This window comes from Rattus norvegicus, chromosome 1 (assembly GCF_021556685.1).
Source record: "Rattus norvegicus strain SHRSP/BbbUtx chromosome 1, alternate assembly SHRSP_T2T, whole genome shotgun sequence".
In the NCBI taxonomy this organism is placed as follows: Eukaryota; Metazoa; Chordata; class Mammalia; order Rodentia; family Muridae; genus Rattus; species Rattus norvegicus.
This window is the reverse complement of record NC_141534.1, coordinates 84,430,935-84,452,925: the sequence shown is the minus strand read 5'-3', so window position 1 is coordinate 84,452,925 and position 21,991 is coordinate 84,430,935. Positions and strand designations below refer to the sequence as shown.

Below are 21,991 nucleotides of genomic sequence, written 5' to 3'. Positions count from 1 at the left end.
AGCGCAATTTTTCTTTTTACATAAAAATTATGTAATGTGTATGCATGACATGTGTCTGTATATTTGTGTGCACACACACATGCTTTTACACATGTGAGCATGGCATGGCTTACATGGGGAATCAGAGGACACTTTTGGAGAGTTGGTTCTCTTTTTTTTTTTACCTATATATGAATATTGTGATCAAATATAGGTCATCTGGTTTGTATATCAAGTGACATTTTCCAGCTGAACTATCTTGCCAGACTTGGGATTTGTTTCCAAAAACAGCAAAATAGCTCAGTAGCCAGGGTGAATTGGTCATGGCTCCACAGTGACCAATTTATTGTTTTCTGAAGTTAGTTTTTGTAAGTCCAAATTCTCCATGATAAAATGTTTCTGAAATGTCCTTAAGGAACTGCAAAGATCATAAAATTTTGGATTGATGTAGTTATCTATTACAAAAACATGATGGCAGTGGAGGGAACAACACAGTGAGTATTGTGTATGAAATATATTTTAATCTTTTTAAAATTCTGCTACTGGGATATTTGCTTCTTGTACCCACCTGTCTCTTTTCTGTTTTTCTAAAACATTGCCCTGTGCACCCTGGCTACAACCTGTTTTGGACTTGCAAGTTTCCCAGGAGGCAGTGAGTCCCATTGTCCCCCTTCGTGTAATTGGCAGATGATGCCCAGAGCTGTGACCCTGGATAAAGAGAGGTTAGGAAACCTCAAGAGAAGGGGATACAACTTTTAATGGCTCTGGGATTTAGTGGCCATTCATCTCTTCTAATGAATGATCAATATTCTCCATACAGCCTATAAGATTATAGGTTCCAGTGTGGTCTTAGCCTCAGGCCCTTGATCAAGGGCATTCTCCAAGATAAAATCCTCCTACAATGCTAGCCAATGCCCCATTGTGGGGCTGTCCTTTTGTTGGGTGTCTGACCTCTAGCAGGCATGTGGCTGTGTACTTTCCTTTTTGTTCTCCTTGGCTGTCTCCCTGGGTCTGCCCTTTCTGAACCAAGATCCTGGATATTGCCAAGGCAGAGTCCTCACTTTGATCGTCCTGGAGATGTAATGGTTGGGGGCAGCTTCTCTATCTTTTGCTTCTCTGATGGTACACTGTCTAATTTCACTGCCCCACCAACTGGGCTGCAGGCTTCACGGTAAGTGCTGGACGTGGAGTAGGGGTCTCTGAAAGCCACAAGCAGCTTTCAAAGGTTGTGTGAAGCCTTGGGTAAGAGTTGACTCTCAGAATCTCATTTTCATGGCCATGACCTTTCTCTGTGTAAATGCAGTAGGTCTGTTGCTCTCCTTTCTACATCTCTTCTCTCCTTCTTTCTTATTTGTACCAGACAGAAATCTAGGTGCTCATGTACTGACTGAAATATATGAGTCCTTCAGGTCAGGTGTGGATTCTTGCTCATTTTATATCCTTGCTTCTTAAAATAGGGTCCAGGTAGTCATTTGCTAAATGAGTAAGAGTTTTTAATAGCTATCTCATAAGTCATCAGCCTACCATCATTCCTGTATACTATATTGCTTTGTAAGAGTCTCATGTTCTCTTCAATTCCCTAGAAAGTCAAGGATGACATTGAATTTTGAATTATCCTGCCTCTACCTTCAGAGTCCTGGGGTTATAGGGTACACTACCACATGTAAGGTATGAGCATCTAACTCCATGATCTGAGACATATTTACAGCCATTTTTTATCCATTTTCACCCACCCTTTCAAATGTCCTGTTGCAGAGAGTAGTTGTCTTGCATTTGTCATTAGTATTCCTTTTTTGAATGTTTACATTTACCTTTAAAAAATTCAACAATGGTTTAATATAGGTTCATGACTTTACTTCTAGGACTCATGAAGCTTAGGTAGGAGGATTGCTAATTTCAGGCAATATTATGGTATATTATGAGACTTGAATCAAAAGTAGTTGAAAAAATTGTTTCGTAAAGAAACTACCATCCTTCTGTACTCAAACACAGATACCAGTCTTTTATTTCTGCATTTTCACATTTATCCTCACTTTAAATGATTTTCTTATGTGTGAGTGTATCTCACTTTGTGCTACAACTATCTGGAACACCTTGTAAAGTTCAGACTATCTTCAACTAGGATTACAGACATGTTGGCTTTTTCTTTCTTTCTTTCTCTCTTTCTTTCTTTCTACCTTCTTCCTTCCTTTCTTCTTCCTATTCTCCCCATTCCTTCCTTCTTCTTCTGCTTCTTTTTTATAAACAGTGTCTGTCTGACTGTGTAGACGAGGCTATTGTAGCAATCAGTATCTTCCAGCCGACACCTGAGTGATGGAATCAGTATGTGCTATCATACTTGTTTACCATGTTATTTTTAAGCTAATGATTAATAATTGTAGGTATGTATTAGGTACAATGCAATATTTCAAAACTGTAAATACTATAGAGTGATTAATCACATTCATCAACAAATACTTCATTTACACACTCATGTTTTGGAGACATGAACATTTAAAGTCTAATGTGACAGTTGCAACAGGAGAATGAGTAGTTAAGTTTATACGGGCTAGAGAAATGCTGGAGTTGGAGCACGGTGTGTTGTGTGAGATTGAAACTAGAGTTTGGATTCCCAGAACCTACATGAAAGCTTAAAATGTTGAACATCTGTAATCTTTGTTAGGAACTTAGAGACAAGTGGATTCCTGAAAATTGCTGGCCAGCAGCCTAGCTGAGTGGATGGAGTACAGGTTTAGTGAGGTAACCTGCCATAAAACATAAGGTAGAGAGGAGAAGGCTCATGGGATAGGGCTTGGCATGGAAGCCTGATTCTTGATGACTTGAATGATCTCCTCCTGGGATCCACATATAGGTTGAGGAAGAGAAGTAACTCACCTGTTGTAGCATGTGTGAGTCTATAAAAACACATGTGCACAGAATAATGATTTTAAAGGATGAAAAAGCATTTGAGAAAGCTATCCTTATATCCCATCAACCTTTACAACCTCAGAAGAAAATATACCCAAACACACTACACAGAGACATACAGATACACACATGTACACATAGACACACAGATACAGACACACAGACACACAGACACACACACACATAGACACACGGACACACAGACACACACATATGTGGAGCATTGTTGAAGAATACATTAGAATGTGACTTTTGGCTTATATATTCATACATACACATACACACATAAAAGAAGTACATGGTCAATCACTGTTACATAGTTTAGTTATGTCAGATTGAGCGATATGGAGAGTCAAACTTAAAAGAAAAAAATCTACTCTCAACAATAAAAATTTAAAAAATTTAATTAAAATGTAACATCAGTTGGATGTATTAGAACTCGCCTTTAATCACAGTTTTCAATAGGAAGTGGTGGGCAGATCTCTGTGAGTTCTGGACAATCAGGACTACACAGAAAGAACCTGTCTTAACACCCCCATCCATATGTATCTACATATCTATATCAATATCTGTATCTATATCTTTTCCTCCTTCTGTAAACTCATTCCATATGTACTCTCTCTTTTAAATTCATGGCCTTTTATTCTTTAATCATTATTATTGTTGCATTTGAATAAATATATAAATAAATATACACATGTAACTTGTTGATTAATTTTGGTGATGGTTGTATCTATGTGTTTTAATATTTTATTAGATTTACTCTTTGATGGTTTCATGCTTTTATGTTACATTTAGTTTATTCTTATTCCCCCCAGCCTGTCTTATTTTCGTTCCATACCTGTCATTACCTCCTCCATACTGAAGGTCCCTTTTCCACATTCCAGCCTTTTTGTTTAGTACCCACTAATTTTACCCAAGGCTGTCGTGTGTGACTTGGGATTATGGGGGCTTTGAAATGTCCATTACAGCTTAGTGGATTCACTTGTTAGTGACATGAATAAAGACAATGACATTTTTAAACCCAAAATACATCAATTGTTAATAGTTAAACAATAAAATGTAAGGCCAGGCAAAGAGATTGCCAGTGAATGATTGACTGTTTGTAGGCTCACATGCAAGCACTATCTGAGTCATGTCCTGAAGGGAGCATTTCAATTCTCATTCGCATATCTTCTGGCTCTTAATGATAGAAAATCTGAAATAGATGTTACTTGCCCTTATTATAACGAACCATACTATTCAGTAGATTTATTTTCCTTGTTTCCTTGAGACAGAGTCTCTGTGTAGTTCTAGCTTCCTTGGACTAGGCATGTAGATCACATTTTCTTCTCTGATTCACAGAGACCTACCTCCTTCTTCCTTCTGAGTGGTGGGATTGAGCAAGTGGATCACCGACACAGCTCACTGTCTTCTGAAACTCTCCCCGTGATTACTATTTCTGCCTTCCTTCCGGCTCCCCTTTCTCAAGTGTGTTGATGTGCATATGTCTGAACAAATATTTGAGGATATGTAGGTTTTCACCCAGATCACTTGGGTCACAGTGTTCATTCTTGTTACATTATGTCCCATAATGAGTGATAAATGTGGGCTTCTTTTTCCCTCAGTGTCTCCATGTGGGGTTACCGGGTGGCGCAGAGTTTTGTCTTTGCCATTGAGGAGATTAATAAGAGTACTCAATTATTGCCCAATTTAACACTGGGCTTCTCCATTCAAAACTCTGGGGACTCAGTTCATGGTGCCCTCTATGAGACAATGGGATTTCTCACAGGGCAGGAGGAGCCCATCCCCAACTACACATGCTGTCATGGCTCTCCACAGGCTGCCTTGGTTGGGGACACACGGTCATCCCTGTCTTTACCCATGGCCAGACTTCTGGGGCTATACAAGTTTTCCCAGGTGAGTTGCTTAAAGCCTTATTCTTTAGATAATCTGATAAATGTGATGATAGTGACCTTGACAGTGATGGTCACAGTAGTGAGCAGCTCTACTGAGGAGTCAGGTTCCCTGAATATTCTCAATATCCAACATGGTTCTCTCCTCAATGTATAGATAGTTTAGAAATAATTATCATTCCCCTCCATTGAAAAGAAAATGGAGACAATTTCATTTTTATTATTTAAAATATATTTTATAGATTTACCTGTTTTTATTTTATATGTATTGCATATTTTGCCTGTATGTATATGTGTGTTTGTGTGTGTGTGTGTGTGTGTGTGTGTGTGTGTGTGTGTGTATCCCATGAGTGTCTGTGCCTGTGTACATCAGAATGGAGCACTGGACTCTCTAAATCTATAGGTGAATATTGTTTTTATGTGTCCTGTGGGTGCTGGAAACTAAACTCGGGTCCTCTCAAAGAGTACCAAGTAATGTTAACCGTTCAGCCATATCTTCATCACCCTATTAATCAATCCATCAGTCAATTATTATTAGAGAGGGAGAGTAACTCTGTCCGTGTCTTTAAACAAGTATGTGTGTGTGTGTGTTTGTGTGTGTGTGAGTGTGTTTACATGAACCTTTTCATATCTGAGAAGGCTGGAAGAGGTTTTCTTCATCACTTCTCACCTATTCTGTGAGTCAAGATCTCTTCCTGAACCTACAGCCCATGATTTCTTGACCACGCTGGAGTATTGAAAGCTCCACCTAGTGTCCTTGTGCACACCTCTTGGAGCTGAGGTTGTGAGTAGGATTCCCAACTTGTTACATGAATACTAGCATCTGAGCTCCTAGTACGTGCTTTTTGCCATCATGGTATCTTGGCATCCTTCAAGTTAGGCATATTTAAATTAGTAGACACTTCATTTTTCTTTTCTGTATATGATCACACCCCCTAAAGCAAATGTTGTTTCTGTTTTTTGCAGGTGTGTAGTGTGTGTGTGTGTGTGTGTGTGTGTGTGTGTGTGTGTGTAGGCAGCATCTCTCTGGGTAACATAGATTGCCCTTTAATTCTTGATTCATTTTCCTCAGATTTCCGAGGGCTATGCACTATTATGCTCAGAACAGAAACTTGATATATTGAATATTTTAAAAGGACCTCTTGAATTCCAACTTGTAGGGCTGCAAGATAAATTTTATTTAAATTTGAATTTCATGGCTGGAGATTTGGCTCAGAGGTGAAGAGCACTGGGTATTCTTTTTGAAAAATTTCAAATCCCAATAACCGCACAGTGGCTTATATGAATCTGTAACTCCATCTCCAGACATGTGACTCCCTCTTCTGTCCTGCAAGTCTAGCAAACACACATGTGGTGCAGACCATACATATAGGCAAAATACTCATTTGAAGATAATAATAAAATACTGAGTTTCTAAGAATCAATAAATTGCTTTTAGTCTACATTTGACACAATATTTGTATTAAATATATTTTGTTTTCAAATAGTACTGTGTGTTTCAAGGGACAAACTGATACATAGAAATGATCTTTGCTTACCTGTAATCCAAATATAACAAGAGCTGGCAAGACCACATGCATGAGTTTGATTGAGCCTTTTCCTTCCACATGAAGCAACCAGATGCTAGGGCTGTTGTCTTAAGACTGTACAAACTTTACACATTTTGTAGAAGAAGGTTTTCACTCATACTCTGTGACTGACAGTCATATCCATTGCCTCTCAAATCCAAAGAGAGCAGACTAGATGTGACCAGATGGGACCAGACCATAGCATACCACACCAGACCACAGCAGACCAGACCAAAGCACCACAGACACAGAACCCACTTGTCACATATCCAAGTACTCTCTGTTTTGAGAACACCTCCTCTTCAACAAAGTGATAAATGAGATTCCTATTTCTCTTAAATTTGGAAAACCTCACAATGTTAATCTGATAAGAGCCTATAATTCATTAATTCTTATCAGGTGCAGCAAGGTGGCTCATTGGGCAAAGGTGCTTTGTAACAAGGTCTGATAATTTGAATTTGAGCCTCTGGAACCCACCAGGTGGAAAAAGAAAACCAGTCCCCACAATTTGTCTTCTATATCTACATATGCATCATCACAGACAGGTAGACAGACATAAGGACACACACACACGCACACACACATACACACACTCACACACACAGACACACACACAAACACACACACACATGAATTTTCTAAAGAATGTTCTAACAGCTGTATGCAAATGAGAGGATCAGATAAAGCCTTGGTGAGGTGTTGGAATCAACTATATGAGTGGGCAGTGGGAAGGACAGGTGCTGATAGTCAAGATATAGTTCTGGGCTTCTTTTGAGAAGCTACAGGGCTGTCTGTGATGATCAGCTAGTGTAGGTCACACAGCTACTTGGTAGAATCAGGACCTTTCTCAAAGCATTTTTGTAGGGTTGGTTCTTATGCTGTCTTGCTTCCAATTGGCTCTTGATCTGTCAGTAAAGAAGCCATGAGTAAATTGCTGGGTATAAGTTATTGGTGGGACATCCAGGTCCCTGGAGGGAAAGAGACAGATAGATGCAAGAGAGTAGAAGGTAGTGTTCACCGAGAGAGAGAGAGAGAGAGAGAGAGAGAGAGAGAGAGAGAGAGAGAGAGAGAGAGGTATCAAGCAGCTATGTGAGGTCTCAGAAGGAGTGTGACCTGTGGCCACTCCTACAGGCCGGTGGTCAGGGAAGTTTAGCAGGGACTAGATGTATCTTAGCAACTAAAGTTGAGGGCAGGTGGGACATGTGGCAATAAGAATATTGTTAAGGGCAGACTTTTCCAGGCAGGAGATAGTAGTGTTCAGCAATTGTGTCCAAAGGCAAGTTGAAAAGGAACAACTGTGTGTGTTTCTTTTATCAGTGGTTTTGAGGAAACTTTGGTTGGCATTGCTTGTGTGACCTATTACTGGAGGTATAGGTGGGTCAGCTAAAGCTACACGTAACACATTATTTTCATTTTTTTCATGAAAATTGTTAGGCTTTAGGTTACAATTTACATTTACGTGTATGTGTATATGTCTGTGGGAATCTATGCAACAGGTGTGAGAGGAAGCCAGAAGCAAGTCAGATTTCCTGGGGCTGGAGTTACAAACAGTTGTGAGCCACCAGATGTGGGTATTGGGAGTCCTTTACAAGTTGAACAAAGGCTCGAACTGCTGAGCCTTCTCTTCAGCCTCATCCTTCCAACATTCGATTCAGACCATTATCGTGCTCCTGAGTCCTTGATCTCATCTACTCTCTTATTGCCTGTCTCTTCCTTGACAGATAAGCTATTCATCTTCCCTACCAAGCCTGAGTGACAAGATCCAGTTTCCATCCTTCCTTCGGACACTGCCTAGTGATCTCACATCCTGTCATGCAGTTACTCAGCTGATAATTCGCTTTCAGTGGTCCTGGTTGATCATTCTTTCCCAAGATGATGACTTTGGAGAGCAGGCCAGTTCTCTGGCCACTCAGCAGCTGAGTGCAGCTGGTGTGTGCATTGAGTTTCACCTCGATGTCCCTTCCCAACACTCCTTGGGGAAGATTGAAGAGACTGTCCAGAAGATGCAGAAATGTACAGCTAGAGTTGTTCTGGTTTTCTTAAGCAATTCAAATTTCCAGCTCATCTTGTCTGGCTTATTGGCTGCCTCTGTCTCAGGACAGGTATGGGTCAGCAATGACACTCTGCACATAGCAATGGCTTTGAGCATTCCAGGCATTTCCCAGGTCTTGCAAGGCACATTTGGCCTTCTGTATCACAGCAGCAGGGCAATTGGCTTCCCTGAGTTCCTTGCTCACCTGCATCCCAGCCAGATCCCAGAAGACATGTTTATAAAGAAGTTCTGGGAGTTTACGTTTGATTGTACATGGCCCTACCAGAACAGCACAGTGACAGAGGGTGTCCAGGTCTGCTCAGGGAATGAGAGTCTGAAGAACAAGCCATATCCTTTCCCAGAAGTGAGTAAAATTGATGCTGCTTATACAGCTGTGTACAGTATTGCCCATGCCCTGCATGATATGGTAGCCTGTGAGCACCAGGATGGGATAGATACAAACCCCCAGGACTTCCATCCGTGGCAGGTGAGAGAGACATGTGTGGAGTGGATGGTTCAGGGATTGTTAGGGAACAGGAATAATGCTTTTTTTTAAACAAAGCTTTAGAAGTACAGCATACTATATGCTTTAGCAAGGATGTTCCATATTTGCCCTTATATACCACCATAGAAGTTGCATTGCAGAAGAAATCCATGCTCTGTGTGTGATTTCAGATCAATCCATTCCCTATGGGGTTCCTTTTGTACAAGTATAAGATGCCTAGTACATTTATTTTTCCTATAAGAGTAAACTTTTTAATGTACCGAATTTGAGCTTAGATATACAGTGAATGCTTTTAGTATAGGCATGTTGAAAGTCACAATTTCAAAGAAATATCAAAAATTATTATATATACATACACACATATGTATATGTTGTCCATGTATACTCTTTTTTTGGTAGTTGTGTCTAACATGTGTTTGCATGTGTGGCAGGTACATGTATGTATGCATGCAGTCACATGATTGAGGTGTGCACAGTGCACACAACTATGTACATATTTGTGAGAATGTCTGAGAATATGAGGAATTACTTTTTCATCACACTTCTACTTTACTCTTTGGGGCATGATCTCTCACTCAAACACAGAACTTGATGATATGGCTTGTCCTGGTCGACAGCTTGCTTTGGGCATCTCTTATTTCTACCCCATAATGTTATAATTATAGAGGAGCTGCCATATCCACTTGATATTTAGGAGGGTTCTGGGCATTTGAAGTCTGATTCTCAAGCTTGTGTGGCTAGAACTTTAACGACTGAGTCAACTCCCATGTCCTTACCTCCTTTTTATATAGTATAATAATAGTATTTTATAATTTCATACATTTATGTAATACATTTTTCATTTCCCCCAGTATATGCCTGTCTATCTTTCTATCTGTCTGTTGATCTATCTATGTATGTATGTATCTATCTATCACCTATCTTTTGTAGTCTGCCAGGGTAGACTAGGCATAGATCTGTAAGATGACCCTTGAAAGACACATTACTCACTGATGAGGTAAAGTGAGTGTGGTGGCTAAGGAGGGGCTACTTTTTATTTTTTATAACATTCAGTGAGTATCTGTATCTCGGTGTGCTTGTTGTAAGATATACATGGTTTTGAACAGTTATATTTGTTGTCTTTTTGGCTGAGATGGAGAGATTAAAAATTGCAGGAAGCTGGGCTGAATGATTCATGCCTGTTATCTTAGTACACAGGAGATTGAGGCAAGTTCCATGCCAACCTAGAAGGCACAGCAAGATACTGTCACAAAATAACCATATATGGGTGTGGTGATAACTATATGTGTGTAATCTAGAATGAAGATGTAAAGTAAATGAAGGAGTGATGAGCAAGTGAAGGGTGAGAAGTCCTGTCTGTCAGGAAATACCCGAGGTTCAAACCAAGGACAAGAAATCTCAATATGGGAAGAAGTCATAGGATTGCAGTTGGTAGGGACAGTATTTACCAACACCCTAGAATGGAGATAAATAAGATGAGCCGCCACGTGTGGAGCTTAAGAAGTGGGACAGATGTGTCAGAGTGATTGGGAGGCTTCGGTTAGCTGGGGCCCGTCTGTGGAAAGCTTGTTATGGTTTGGAGTCTAAAGAGTATGATGGGAAGTTTGAGACAGTAGTTCACAGCCAAATGAGACCATGGAGTCAGTATCACATTGTGATGTTTTGGCTGCAATTTTCAGGCTGAGGGGATGGCTCAGTGCATAAAGGCTCTTGTCTCCAAGCATAAGTTCAATTCCTGTGTCCTACATGGCAGCAGAACAGAGCATTCCTCTTGAGTTGTTCCCTGAAATCCCCACTACGTGAGATGTGTATTCTCTTTTAAAAATGATCTGGATCAAGTATTACAAACTATTAATTTAGTAAAGCTAGAATATTTTCTTGAGTCCTTGGAAATATCACAGGTCTTTTAGCCCCCTTATGGCCACTGTGGCCAGTTTTTGGTTGAAGAGGTTCTGTGTCACTTCAGACACCATTTGGACAAGACAATGGACAGTCAACAATATTTTCTTTTCTTTCTCAGCTGCTCCATGTCCTCAAAAAGGTACACTTCAGGACTCCTGATGGAAGTGAAATTATGTTTGATGCCAATGGAGATTTGGTGACAAAATTTGACATTTTGCAAGGGCAGAAGACCCTCAATGGTGTATTTCACTTGGTCCATGTAGGCATGATAGACCCTCAAGCCTCTTCAGGGAACATAATGATGATCCAATTGAAGGAGGATCTCCAAGTGAGTTCCCTGAATGCAGAGATAACTGTTGTCCTAGTGTTTTAAAGTCTCAGTGAATTTCCAAGTCTAGGGTCACGCATGTTTACTTATGCATGAAGTGGAAATGGCTCTGGATTAGGCCATTCAGTTATAATATACCATGCTTTTTACCTTAGAGACCTTATTCTGAGTGAGACTTTTTGAGCAGCAAAAGTGAATGCACTAGTCCTGGGGTTGTAAGGATGGTTCTGTGCTTAAAGTGTTTGTTGTGTAAGCAAGCTAAAGGTCAAGATCTCCAGAACACTTGTACATGGTAACTGGGCAGTGTGGTACACCCATAATTTCATTCCTGGAAGGTGCAGTGAGTGAGATGCTCAAAATAAGTTAACTAGTAAGGCTAGCTGTATCAGTTTTCTATGGGTTTTATTTTGAACCTCAATGTGCATAGTAGAAAAGCAATGGAGGATAATTCCCTTGGGTCTCCATATGCATTCATACATACATGCACATGATCCCACATGAATGTAAAACACACACACACACACACACACACACACACACACACACACACACACACAAAAACCTTTTTGTAAAATGGGAGGAAAGAACATACTAGACTCACAAAATAGAAACAGAATCTACCTGGTGGTGTTTTGAGAGTATTATCATTGTCTGTTTATAGGGCCTGCTCTGTGAAGAGGAATATAGTGACTCTCTAAACCAACACCTTTCCATGAGCCATGTAGGATTAGACTCAGCTGACACTCTCAGTTTTCTCGCTGTGATAGATTTCCCAACCATGACAAATACCTGAGAAACAGTGTGAAGTTAGAAAAGGATTTTATTGACTCCTGGTGCCTGAAGTCCAAGACCAGATGGATCCTTTGTTTTGAGTGTGTGTGTGGTTGAGGCAGTATGTGCTGTCAGCAGACATGTGGTGGTTGTGTGAACCAGTGAGTTGGAGGTCATGGTTTAGATAAATTAAATAGGTAAACACAGTACATCTTACCAATGAACAGCCCCCCATGACAATTTCCTCAGTTCCCATGTCCTTCTTCCACCATCTACAATGCCTAATCAAATTATGAGTCCTTTGAGGAATTGATTAGATCAGATGTATCCATATCCAATGGTTCTTTAAAAATCCATCATCTTGTAACCACTGGTGCAATACACAAGACTTTGGGAAACATTTGAGTTTCAAATGCTAATGTTTATTAACAAAAGTTCCAGCTGCTCTGATATCGACCTGTCTATGTGTATAGTCTGATGTATCAAAATAACTCAGTTTCCTGTCCTACGCCTGTCATAAACCCTCTTGGAAAGGCTATGGCAAGCAAGTATTATTTTGGAGATGGCCCACCATTTTGCATAGCTAAGATGGGTGCATTCTGAGATGTGGGGTTCTTAGAGCCTTCATCCTAGGTTTGCTTCTTGCTGCTGATATGCCTTTCCTATCACTATTATATAGCCTAATGATTCCTGTGTATCAACCTACCCTATTTGACAGATTTCCTGCAGAATCAATATGAATTTGTACTTTCTAGTTGTAATGCTGTGTAGGTGAATTGATGATTTCCTAATTCCTGATAATGATTTCATTGCATTCCTAAATTGATGTAAGTAATCTCAAGGCCCCTATAGTATAAAAGCTGAAAATAGTTTCATGCATCAGAGGGTATTTTTCTAGGAAAAGAATAGAGGCTTGGAACAAATGTACAGTCAAGAAAAACATTCCTTCTAGGTTAGGAAAAAGGCAATAACTGGTAAGTAAAGGTCATGAATTTGATATGGGCAATTTATTATAGCTACAAGGACAGAAAATAAATGCTTGACTAGTCTATCTATACAATGCTTGAAAATAATAAGACACAAGGCAGATGATTTGTCTCTTGACAAAGCAGTACTGCTAACTTATGCATAGAATTATTGCTTTAACTTTATAATGATCTTATGGAGCTAGTAACAGATAATAAATGTTTAGATAATAGTCTTAATAGAAAGACATGAGGCACTTCTGCAATCCCTTAAATCTTATAGATCTATGACATGAACCATTGCCTTAAACTTACTGTGAACTTATGAAATGCAACTTAGAAAACCATGTGATCAGTTATTCTGGGAAAGTATAAAAACTAACAAGTATAAAAAAGTGACAGTATAGCCCTCTTTATTTTCATCTTGTATTTGTGTCCCTGTATGTGCCTGAAAATTTTCTTTTCTCCTTTTTTACCCTTCCCTTCCCTTCCCTTCCCTTCCCTTCCCTTCCCTTCCCTTCCCTTCCCTTCCCTTTCCTTTCCTTTCCTTTCCTTTCCTTCCCTTCCCTTCCCTTCCCTTCCCTTCCCTTTCCTTCCCTTTCCTTCCCTTTCCTTTCCTTTTCTCTTTGACTCAGAAAGAGTTAATGTACTCTGAGCCACTTGCCTGGTAAGTGAGTTGCCTTGGTCAAAGAGAAAGAACTGAAATAACTAAGCCTTTTCTTTCCCTCTGCTACTGTCAGAAGGAGTTAATTGCCAGAAGCCAATTGTTTTTGGTCATTGAATAGCAAGGAGTTAAAAAGTTAAATTGCAAGAAGCCATCACTTTCTGGCCCTGATTTCCATTGTTACACTTGCTGCATTTCCTGGGTAGCCCTGTGATGCTGGGCTGGACTTCAGCATATGCTAGTGGACACATTCTCCTCCTCTGTAACTTTGTCTAACTTAGTGGCATCTAACTGGTGGTATCTCCTTTGTATGGTGCTCTTAAGGTTTCCTCATAAGAATGAGATTCCCATTCTTGGATTTGTAAGGCATAAAGGATACATGCTAAGTGTTTAGAGGACTGTTTTGAAGCACTTTTCAACAGGGTTGGTCTGTATACCCAAAAGATGCTCCAACATATAACAAGAACACGTACTCCACTATGTTTACAGCAGTCTATTTATAATAGACAGAAGCTAGAAAGACCCTAGATGTCCTTCAACAGAGGAATGGATACAGAAAATGTGGTACATTTACACAATAGTGTACTACTCAGCTATTATAAACAAAGACATCATGAAATTCATAGGCAAATGGATGGAGCTAGAACATATCATTCTGAGTGAGGTAACCCAATCACAAAAGAAGATATATAATATACACTCATTGATATTACCCTAAAATCTCAGAATGCCCAAGATAAAATTCACAGAACACATGAAGCTCAAGAAGAAGAAAAACCAAATTGTAGATGCCTTGGTATTTCTTCAGAGGAGGAACAAAATAGGCACATGAGGAAATGTGGAGACAAAGTGTGGAGTAGAGACTGAAGGAAAGGCCATGCAGAGACTGCCCCACATAGGGATCGATCCCACATACAGTCATTAAACCCAGACACTATTGGGGATGCAAAGTAGTTCATGCTGATAGGAGCCTCATATAGTTGTTTTCTGAGAGGCTCTGCCGAACCTGACAAATATAGAGGCAGATGCTCATAGCCAACCACTGTACTGGGAATGGGGTCCCCAATGGAGGAATTAGAGAAAGGACTAAGGCAGATGAGCGGGTTTTCAACCCCATAGAAAGAAAAACAATATCAACCAACCAGATCTCCAGAACTCCCAGAGACTAAACTACCAAAAAAAAGAGTATACATGGAGAAACCCATGGCTCATGCCTAAAATGTAGCAGAGGATGGCCTTATTGGGCATCAATGGGAAGAGAAGCCCTTGGTACTATGAGGGCTTCATGCCCCAGTGTAAGGGAATGCCAGAGCGGGGAGGTTGGAAGGAGTTGGTGGGTGGATGGGAGGGGTAGCACCCTCAGGGAGGCAAGGGGTGGGGGATGGGATAGCAGGCTTCCAGATGGAATCCAGTAAGGGGGATAACATTTGAAACATAGATAAAGAAAATATCCAATAAAAAATGAGAAAAAAATGGGGTTGACCTGGTTGAGTTTTCTGCTGCTTTCTGCTGTGGCAGACACCTCAGCATCACACATATCTATCTTGATCCTTGCCTGTGTAATGTAGTCATTATCTACAATTTTAGTCTTTTTGAAGCTCAATGACACTTTAGTATTAGAGTTTATGAGAAAACCACAGGACAGTAAAACTGTAAATCTCAACATCTTCACAGGGGAGGAAGATGGGGAAGAGGAAGAAAGACATTCTTTTGAGTTAGGTCTGGAGGTCAGCAAGTAAGCCACAAGGCAGCAAGGAGCATCAGAGTAAGAAAGAGAATGTTGAGAGTATCATTGGAAGAATGCTCAGTCTATGGGCTGTATTCAAAAGAAAGAAAAGTAGATAAATAGAGGGAAATAGTGGAAAAACAATGGTTTTACTGAGTAACTGAGATAAACAGGCTGACTTGACAGAAGGCATGGCAATGTTTCTGTAATGTCTGACAATATTATAATTGTCTTCATTGTTTATTTTGCATGTATTAATACTTTGCCTGCACACATATTTCTGTATTATATTTTTACCTGGTACCTGAGGAGGTCAGAAGAGGGAATTGGATCCTCTGCACCTGGCATTCCAGTGAGGTGCTCTGTGTATGCTGGGAACTGAACACTGCTTCTCTGCAAGAGCACCCTGTACTCCTGACAGCTGAGCCATCTCTACAGCCCTTTACCTGCAATTGTTAACATATGAGCTACAGAGAGATTAGAAGCTAAACCTTCTCATAGTTTCCTATATTTTTAAGCTATTAGCTAATGAAACTATATGTAGCCCATCCTCCATTATGTATAATAGTACCTAGTAGTATAGAATCACTAGGTATATCAATGTTTTCTGAAAGGCCTCTCCTCTAGTTAGCTGAGAGAAAGTTCTATTCTGCTTCTCACTGGGATTTCAAGCATCTGTATCCATGGAGAGTCACTGGTGACACTATGCTTCTTGTCACTAGGTGCCCACCTCCATCTGCAGTGAACGCTGCCTTCCAGGATTCAGCCAAGTGCCCAGACTGGGAGCCCCCCACTGCTGTTTTGATTGCAGTCCATGCCCTGAAGGACAGTTTGCAGACCAAAGAGGTAAGAGCTTATGGACCTGTAATCTGAGTGAGGTTCATGGCACTGAGAACATCCTGTATTTCTCCAATTCCTCAGCAACTGTTCTACTGCTGTGAAGAGAAACCATCACCAAGGCAGAATTTAAAAGAAACATTGAAATGGGGCTTATTTAGAGTTTCACAGGTTGAGTCCATGATAATAACGGTAGGATATGTGTCAGAAGGCAGTCAGGAATGTTGCTACACCAGTATCTGAGAGCTTAAATTCTGATCTACAGGCAGTATGACAGTAGTGATGTAGAGAATGGACCTGCTTTGGGATTTTGAACTCTTAAAGGTGATCTCATGAAATACAGTGATCCAGTGCAAGACTCAGATTGCATGTAATGTCAAATGGCTGGAAGTAGGCAGCTATACATAAAACAGATGAGTATCTGCCCAGCATAATCCCTAAAGTCTGTTAATAAACTTATTAGGTCTCTGTTTACATATTTGGGAGCTAAAATGAGCTAAAGTGGGCATAGAAATGCCCTATTGTTATTTGGTAGCAAAAGGGCAAAGAAAAGCATTCAGAACTACATTTACTAAACAGCATATAACCTCTGGACCCTGATCAAGAAACATGGCATAGCTGAGTGTTAGTGGTGCAGACAGGCCTTTAATTCCAGCATTGAGAAGCAGAGGCAGGCTCATTTCAATGAGTTTAAAACCAACCTGGTCTACAGGGTGAGTTCTAGGACAGCCAAGGCTATAGAGGGAAACACTGTCTAGATAAACCTAAACCAACCAACAAAACAAACAGATGAACAAACTAGAAAGAAGCATAGCATTAGGTACTTTCACAAGCTTCTACTGGTCCCATAAAGACACCCTGATTTCCATTGACACTATTCAATTTCACTTGTTTTTTAAACCTCATGGTGGAAGATGTATTGTGACTTTTTTCTTTGTATTAGTAGGGTTCATCTTGGTGTTTGAATTGGAACAGACTACCACATTCTGGATTGTGTTTCTGCAGAATTTACTACTTTATATGCTGAAAGTTGGAAATGTAAGATGAAGTTGCTATTAGGGTTGAATTTTGCTGAAGATTGAGTCTGAGGGTGTGTTGTGTACATGTGTGCATGTTTATCTGTCTGCACTCTTTTCAGTTTGTTCTTTGGCTTTTAGACAAGGTTATACCATACAGCTTTGACTGGCATTGATCTCACCTTTTTGACCAGTCTGTGAATAGAAAGATATTTAACTTTTTCTGCTTCTCAGGTGCTGAGATTAAATTATTTGCTGTCACAGCCCCAACACTCCCTTCTCATTAATGTCATAGTCCTGTTGGAACTTGGATCTACCCTGGTGACATCACTTAGCCTTTATTACATCATCTCCAGTTAACTTGATGAGAAATTTCAGGATACTGATGGATAGGAGTTCAACAAATGTATTATTGGGAGCGTGACTCAGATTAAAACAGTTGTTAATGTGACCTTTTACTAATTGAGAACAAAATGAACCACTAAAAAGCTCACATAATTGAAATGTATAGCTGCTGCTCAATGTGGTCAACTCAGTGAGCTCTAGGTTCAGTGAGAGATCTTTTCTAAAAAAACTAGGGTGGAAAGGGTTTGGAGAGAAATGGCTCAGCAGTTAGAAATATCCACATGGTGACTCACAACCATGTGTAAATACAGTTTCAGGCCATTTGCTGCCACCTTCTGACTTCTACCCCTACCAGGCATTCACATGATGGCCTTTTATATGTACAGACAAAACTTCCAAATAGCAAAATAAAGTAAGTAATTCTAAAAAATAAGTTGTTGAGACTTGTGAAGTGGTTTTGAGTACTCAGTATTAGCTTTGATATCCTGAGATCAGTTCCTGAGATCCACATGGTGGAAGGAGAGGATTAAATTTCTAAAATTTGTCCTGACCTCCAAGTGTACACTGTGGCATTCCTAAGCCTACCTACATACATATCACAGCAAAATGTAAAAATATATTAAATATATACTATATATGAAGAAATTTTATTCATAAAATAAGGTGTGGGAAGTGACTAAGAAACAATATCTGATGATAATCTTTGATCCTACATGCATGTATTTCTAATACACATACATATACACACGCAAAAATGGACACCCACAAACTCACATAATTTAGGCACAATAGTGCAATTTTATAATCACAACACTTAAGGGGATGAGGAAGAAGGCTTAGGAATTCAAGATAATCTGCAACAAAGCCAATTCAAGGCCAAGTGGTGTTAAAGGAGATACCATTTTAAGACATAAATACCCGCACCTCTCCAAGTAATACAGCTATAGAGTATTCATGTTTTTGTACATCTAACTAAATTCCATCCCTGGCCACCAAGAATAATTCATAATATATTAATTTCTGGAGAGGATGCAAGAGAAATTAACACTTGAAATACCTTCCTTGACAGCTAGTGAAGTTCCTATACTGTTACATAGTGTCTTTGTGTTGCTCATAGACATGAAGAGATGTCTTCTGTGTCCCAAGGAGCAGTACTCGAGCCATACAAGAGACCATTGCCTCCCCAGGACAGAGATCTTCCTGGCCTTTGAGGAACCATTGGGATTCATATTGGCTTTGATGGCAATCTTGCTGGCTGGTCTGGCTCTCCTGGTACTTGGAGTTTTCCTGAAGCATCGAGACACACCTGTGGTCAGGGTCAACAACAGAACTCTCAGCTACTTCCTCCTGATCTCTCTTTCCCTCTGTTCCCTCTGTTCCTTGCTTTTCCTTGGGAGACCCACTGTCACCACCTGTCTCCTCCGTCAGACCACCTTTGCTGTGGTGTTCACAGTGGCTGTCTCCTCTGTTCTGGCCAAGACTGTCACAGTAGTCCTGGCCTTCAGAGTCACCAAGCCAGGAAGCAGGATCCAGGTATGCCTGAGCCCTGGTGCTTCAACCTCAGTCGTCCTCATTGCTTCCTTAATACAGGTTGTTCTTTGTGGAGTGTGGTTGGCTACCTCCCCACCATTCCCAGAGAGGGATATGATCTCAGAGCCCCAGCACATTGTGATCCAGTGCCAGGAGGGTTCTGGTGCCACCTTCTTCTGTGTGCTGGGCTTCTTAGGTTTCCTGGCAGGGGGTACTTTCTCTGTGGCTTTTCTGGCCAGAGACCTACCAGATGTCTTCAATGAGACCAAGTTCCTCACCTTCAGCATGCTGCTCTTCTGCAGTGTCTGGACAGCTTTCCTGCCCCTGTACCACAGTGCCCGGGGAAAGTCTACTGTGGCGGTAGAGATCTTCTCCATCCTGGCCTCCACTGCTGGCCTTTTGGGTGGCATCTTCATCCCCAAATGCTACATCATCTTGTTGAAACCAGAAAAGAATACCCCTGCCTGGCTAAGGCAAGGCCACTGTGCACATCAAGACAGGCAGTGTTCGTTGTTCCATTGAAGGTGATAGTTCTCCGGGGTGTAACCAAGAGCAAGTGGTTGAATTTGACTCATTGTTTCTTTGTGGATAAAAATGTATTTAAAAGATAGATCAAGATTCAAGTAAGGTACTTATAACAAAACACAAATGATAATTAAACTTAGAGTAGACATGTAGTCACTAAATATTCTGTTCATAGGTATTGCTGAAAGTGACCACAATGTAAAGTCTTGAAAGGGGAGCACAGAAGATCGCACAATGGATTAAAATATTTTCCAGAAAGCACTTCAACTTGAGTGTGATGCTCAGGACCCATGTGATGGATGTAGTGAAGTGACATTATTAACTTGTGGTTTGACCTCTGCATGATAATCACATAACACCTGTCACATCCATATACACAAAGTACTAGTATGAAGGTGGGAAAAAGTGTCATGAGGTGATGATGATGATGATGTCAATGGTTGCTGAGCATCTGTGAAACTGAGAGGCAGATCATTGTTCTCTCCTTTTCGTTTTGAGTGGGGCAGTAGTGGGAATTGAACCTTTCACTGAAAGTTCCTTTATAGACTTGCCATGTGATTGATCAATGTCACTCTTAGATAAATAACCAAGAAATATAAAGTATGTCTGTTAAGAATGTAAATGAATTTTCAGAGAAGCATAATTCATATACTAAAATAATCTAAACATTTATGAGTTGACAAATGTTTGGCACAATTTTTGTAAATAAGAATTAAATGGGGGTTGGGGATTTAGCTCAGTGGTAGAGCGCTTGCCTAGGAAGCGCAAGGCCCTGGGTTCGGTCCCCAGCTCCGAAAAAAAGAACCAAAAAAAAAAAAAAGAATTAAATGTAAGAATGAGTATATTGTTTAATATATACTTAAGCACTTAGAATTTTATAGTCATTTAAGGAAGACAATCAAAATAATATATTTTAATATTCCATTTAATGCAATATTCTGAAGCAGCAATCCCATAGGGACACACAGTAAACTAATGGTTTCTTGAGTTTTGTTGAGGGGAGATTAGTGAGGGTGCCGTATTTCTCTGTGGAGTGATGAAGTTCTAGCAGTTGACTCTGTGGGACTGAGGAGATAGCCTAGTGTTTCAGAGTACTTTCTACTCCTTCAGAGGACCCCAGTTGTGTTGCCAGGACCAATGTCAGGCAGCTTACACCCATCTGTAATTGCAGCTCCAGGGATCCAACAACTCTGGCCTATGTGTTCACATGCAGTTCTATGCTCATGCTGCCTACCACAGTTTGTCAAAAATAAAAAAATAACGCTAATGAGTATAAGACAACCCAAATATACATGAGACTGGTAACTTGTCATCACTTTTTATTTTTTATTTGGGACATGCCATGATATTCAGGCTGGCTTCAAACTTGTAGCAATTTTCTTGCTTTAACCTCCCAAGGGCTTGTATTTTAGGTTTGCTCCCACCCCTGGAAAACTGCATAATGTAAATGGATGAATTGTATACTATGTGATTTATATCTCGGAAGACTAGTCATCAAAAGAATTATCCATCAATTACAGAGTGTGCCATTTCATAATAGTCTGATATATAAGAAAATGTCAAACTATTGATAATGAATATTAAATAACTATAGGCCTAAATATCAGTGAACCAGAGTTATTAGTAATATATATTAATTAAAAATTTTATTAGATATATTTCTTTACTTACATCAAATGCTTTTACCCTTGCCCGTTTCCTGTCCATATGACCCAATTCCCTCCCCTCCCCTCCCTCATATGGCTATTCCCCTGATACATCCCCCTTATTGCCTCCCCGATATTCTCCTGCACTGTGGGTCCAACCAGGGCAAGACCAAGGGATCCCCTTTCACTGGTGCCCCAACAAGGCTATTCTCTGCTACATATTAAGTTGGAGCCCTGGGTCAGTCTGTGTATTGTCTTTCCGTATTGGATTAGTCCCTGAAAGCTCTGGTTCCTTGGCATTGTTGTATTAATGGGGTTGAAAGCCTCTTCACACCTTTCAGTACTTCTTCTTCTTCTGTTTCAATTAACCTGAGTATTTCTTATTTACATTTCGAGTGTTATTCCCTTTCCCGGTTTCCGGGCCAACATCCCCCTAACCCCTCCCCCTATCCTTCTCTATGGGTGTACCCCTCCTCATCCTCCCCCCATTGCCGCCCTCCCCACAACAATCACGTTCACTGGGGGTTCAGTCTTAGCAGGACCAAGGGCTTCCTGTCCGGCTGCACTTCTTTGCTTCATCCATCTTGTCTAATTGGGTGGTTGTATATGTATGGGCCACATGTGGGGCAGGCTCTGAATTTTCTGAGAAACCTCCAGACTGATTTCCAGAATGGTTGTACCAGTCTGCAATCCCACCAACATTTTTAATAGGGTTATTTGTCTCCCTGCGGTCTAACTTCTTGAGCTCTTTGTATATTTTGGATATAAGGCCTCTATCTGTTGTAGGATTGGTAGAGATCTTTTCCCAATCTGTTGGTTGCCATTTTGTCCTAACCACAGTGTCCTTTTC

The 21,991-nt window shown here is 40.4% G+C and overlaps 1 protein-coding gene across 1 annotated transcript; it reads left to right on the top strand.

The window, feature by feature from the left end:
• The first annotated feature begins 941 nt into the window (after positions 1 to 941).
• On the top strand, positions 942 to 19,492 carry Vom2r33 (vomeronasal 2 receptor, 33). Its single transcript, NM_001099497.2, is given in 6 exon segments — positions 942 to 1,150; positions 4,494 to 4,785; positions 8,071 to 8,868; positions 10,907 to 11,143; positions 15,965 to 16,088; positions 18,558 to 19,492. Coding segments are annotated over 6 exon segments (2,595 nt in total).
• The last annotated feature ends 2,499 nt before the right edge of the window (positions 19,493 to 21,991 follow it).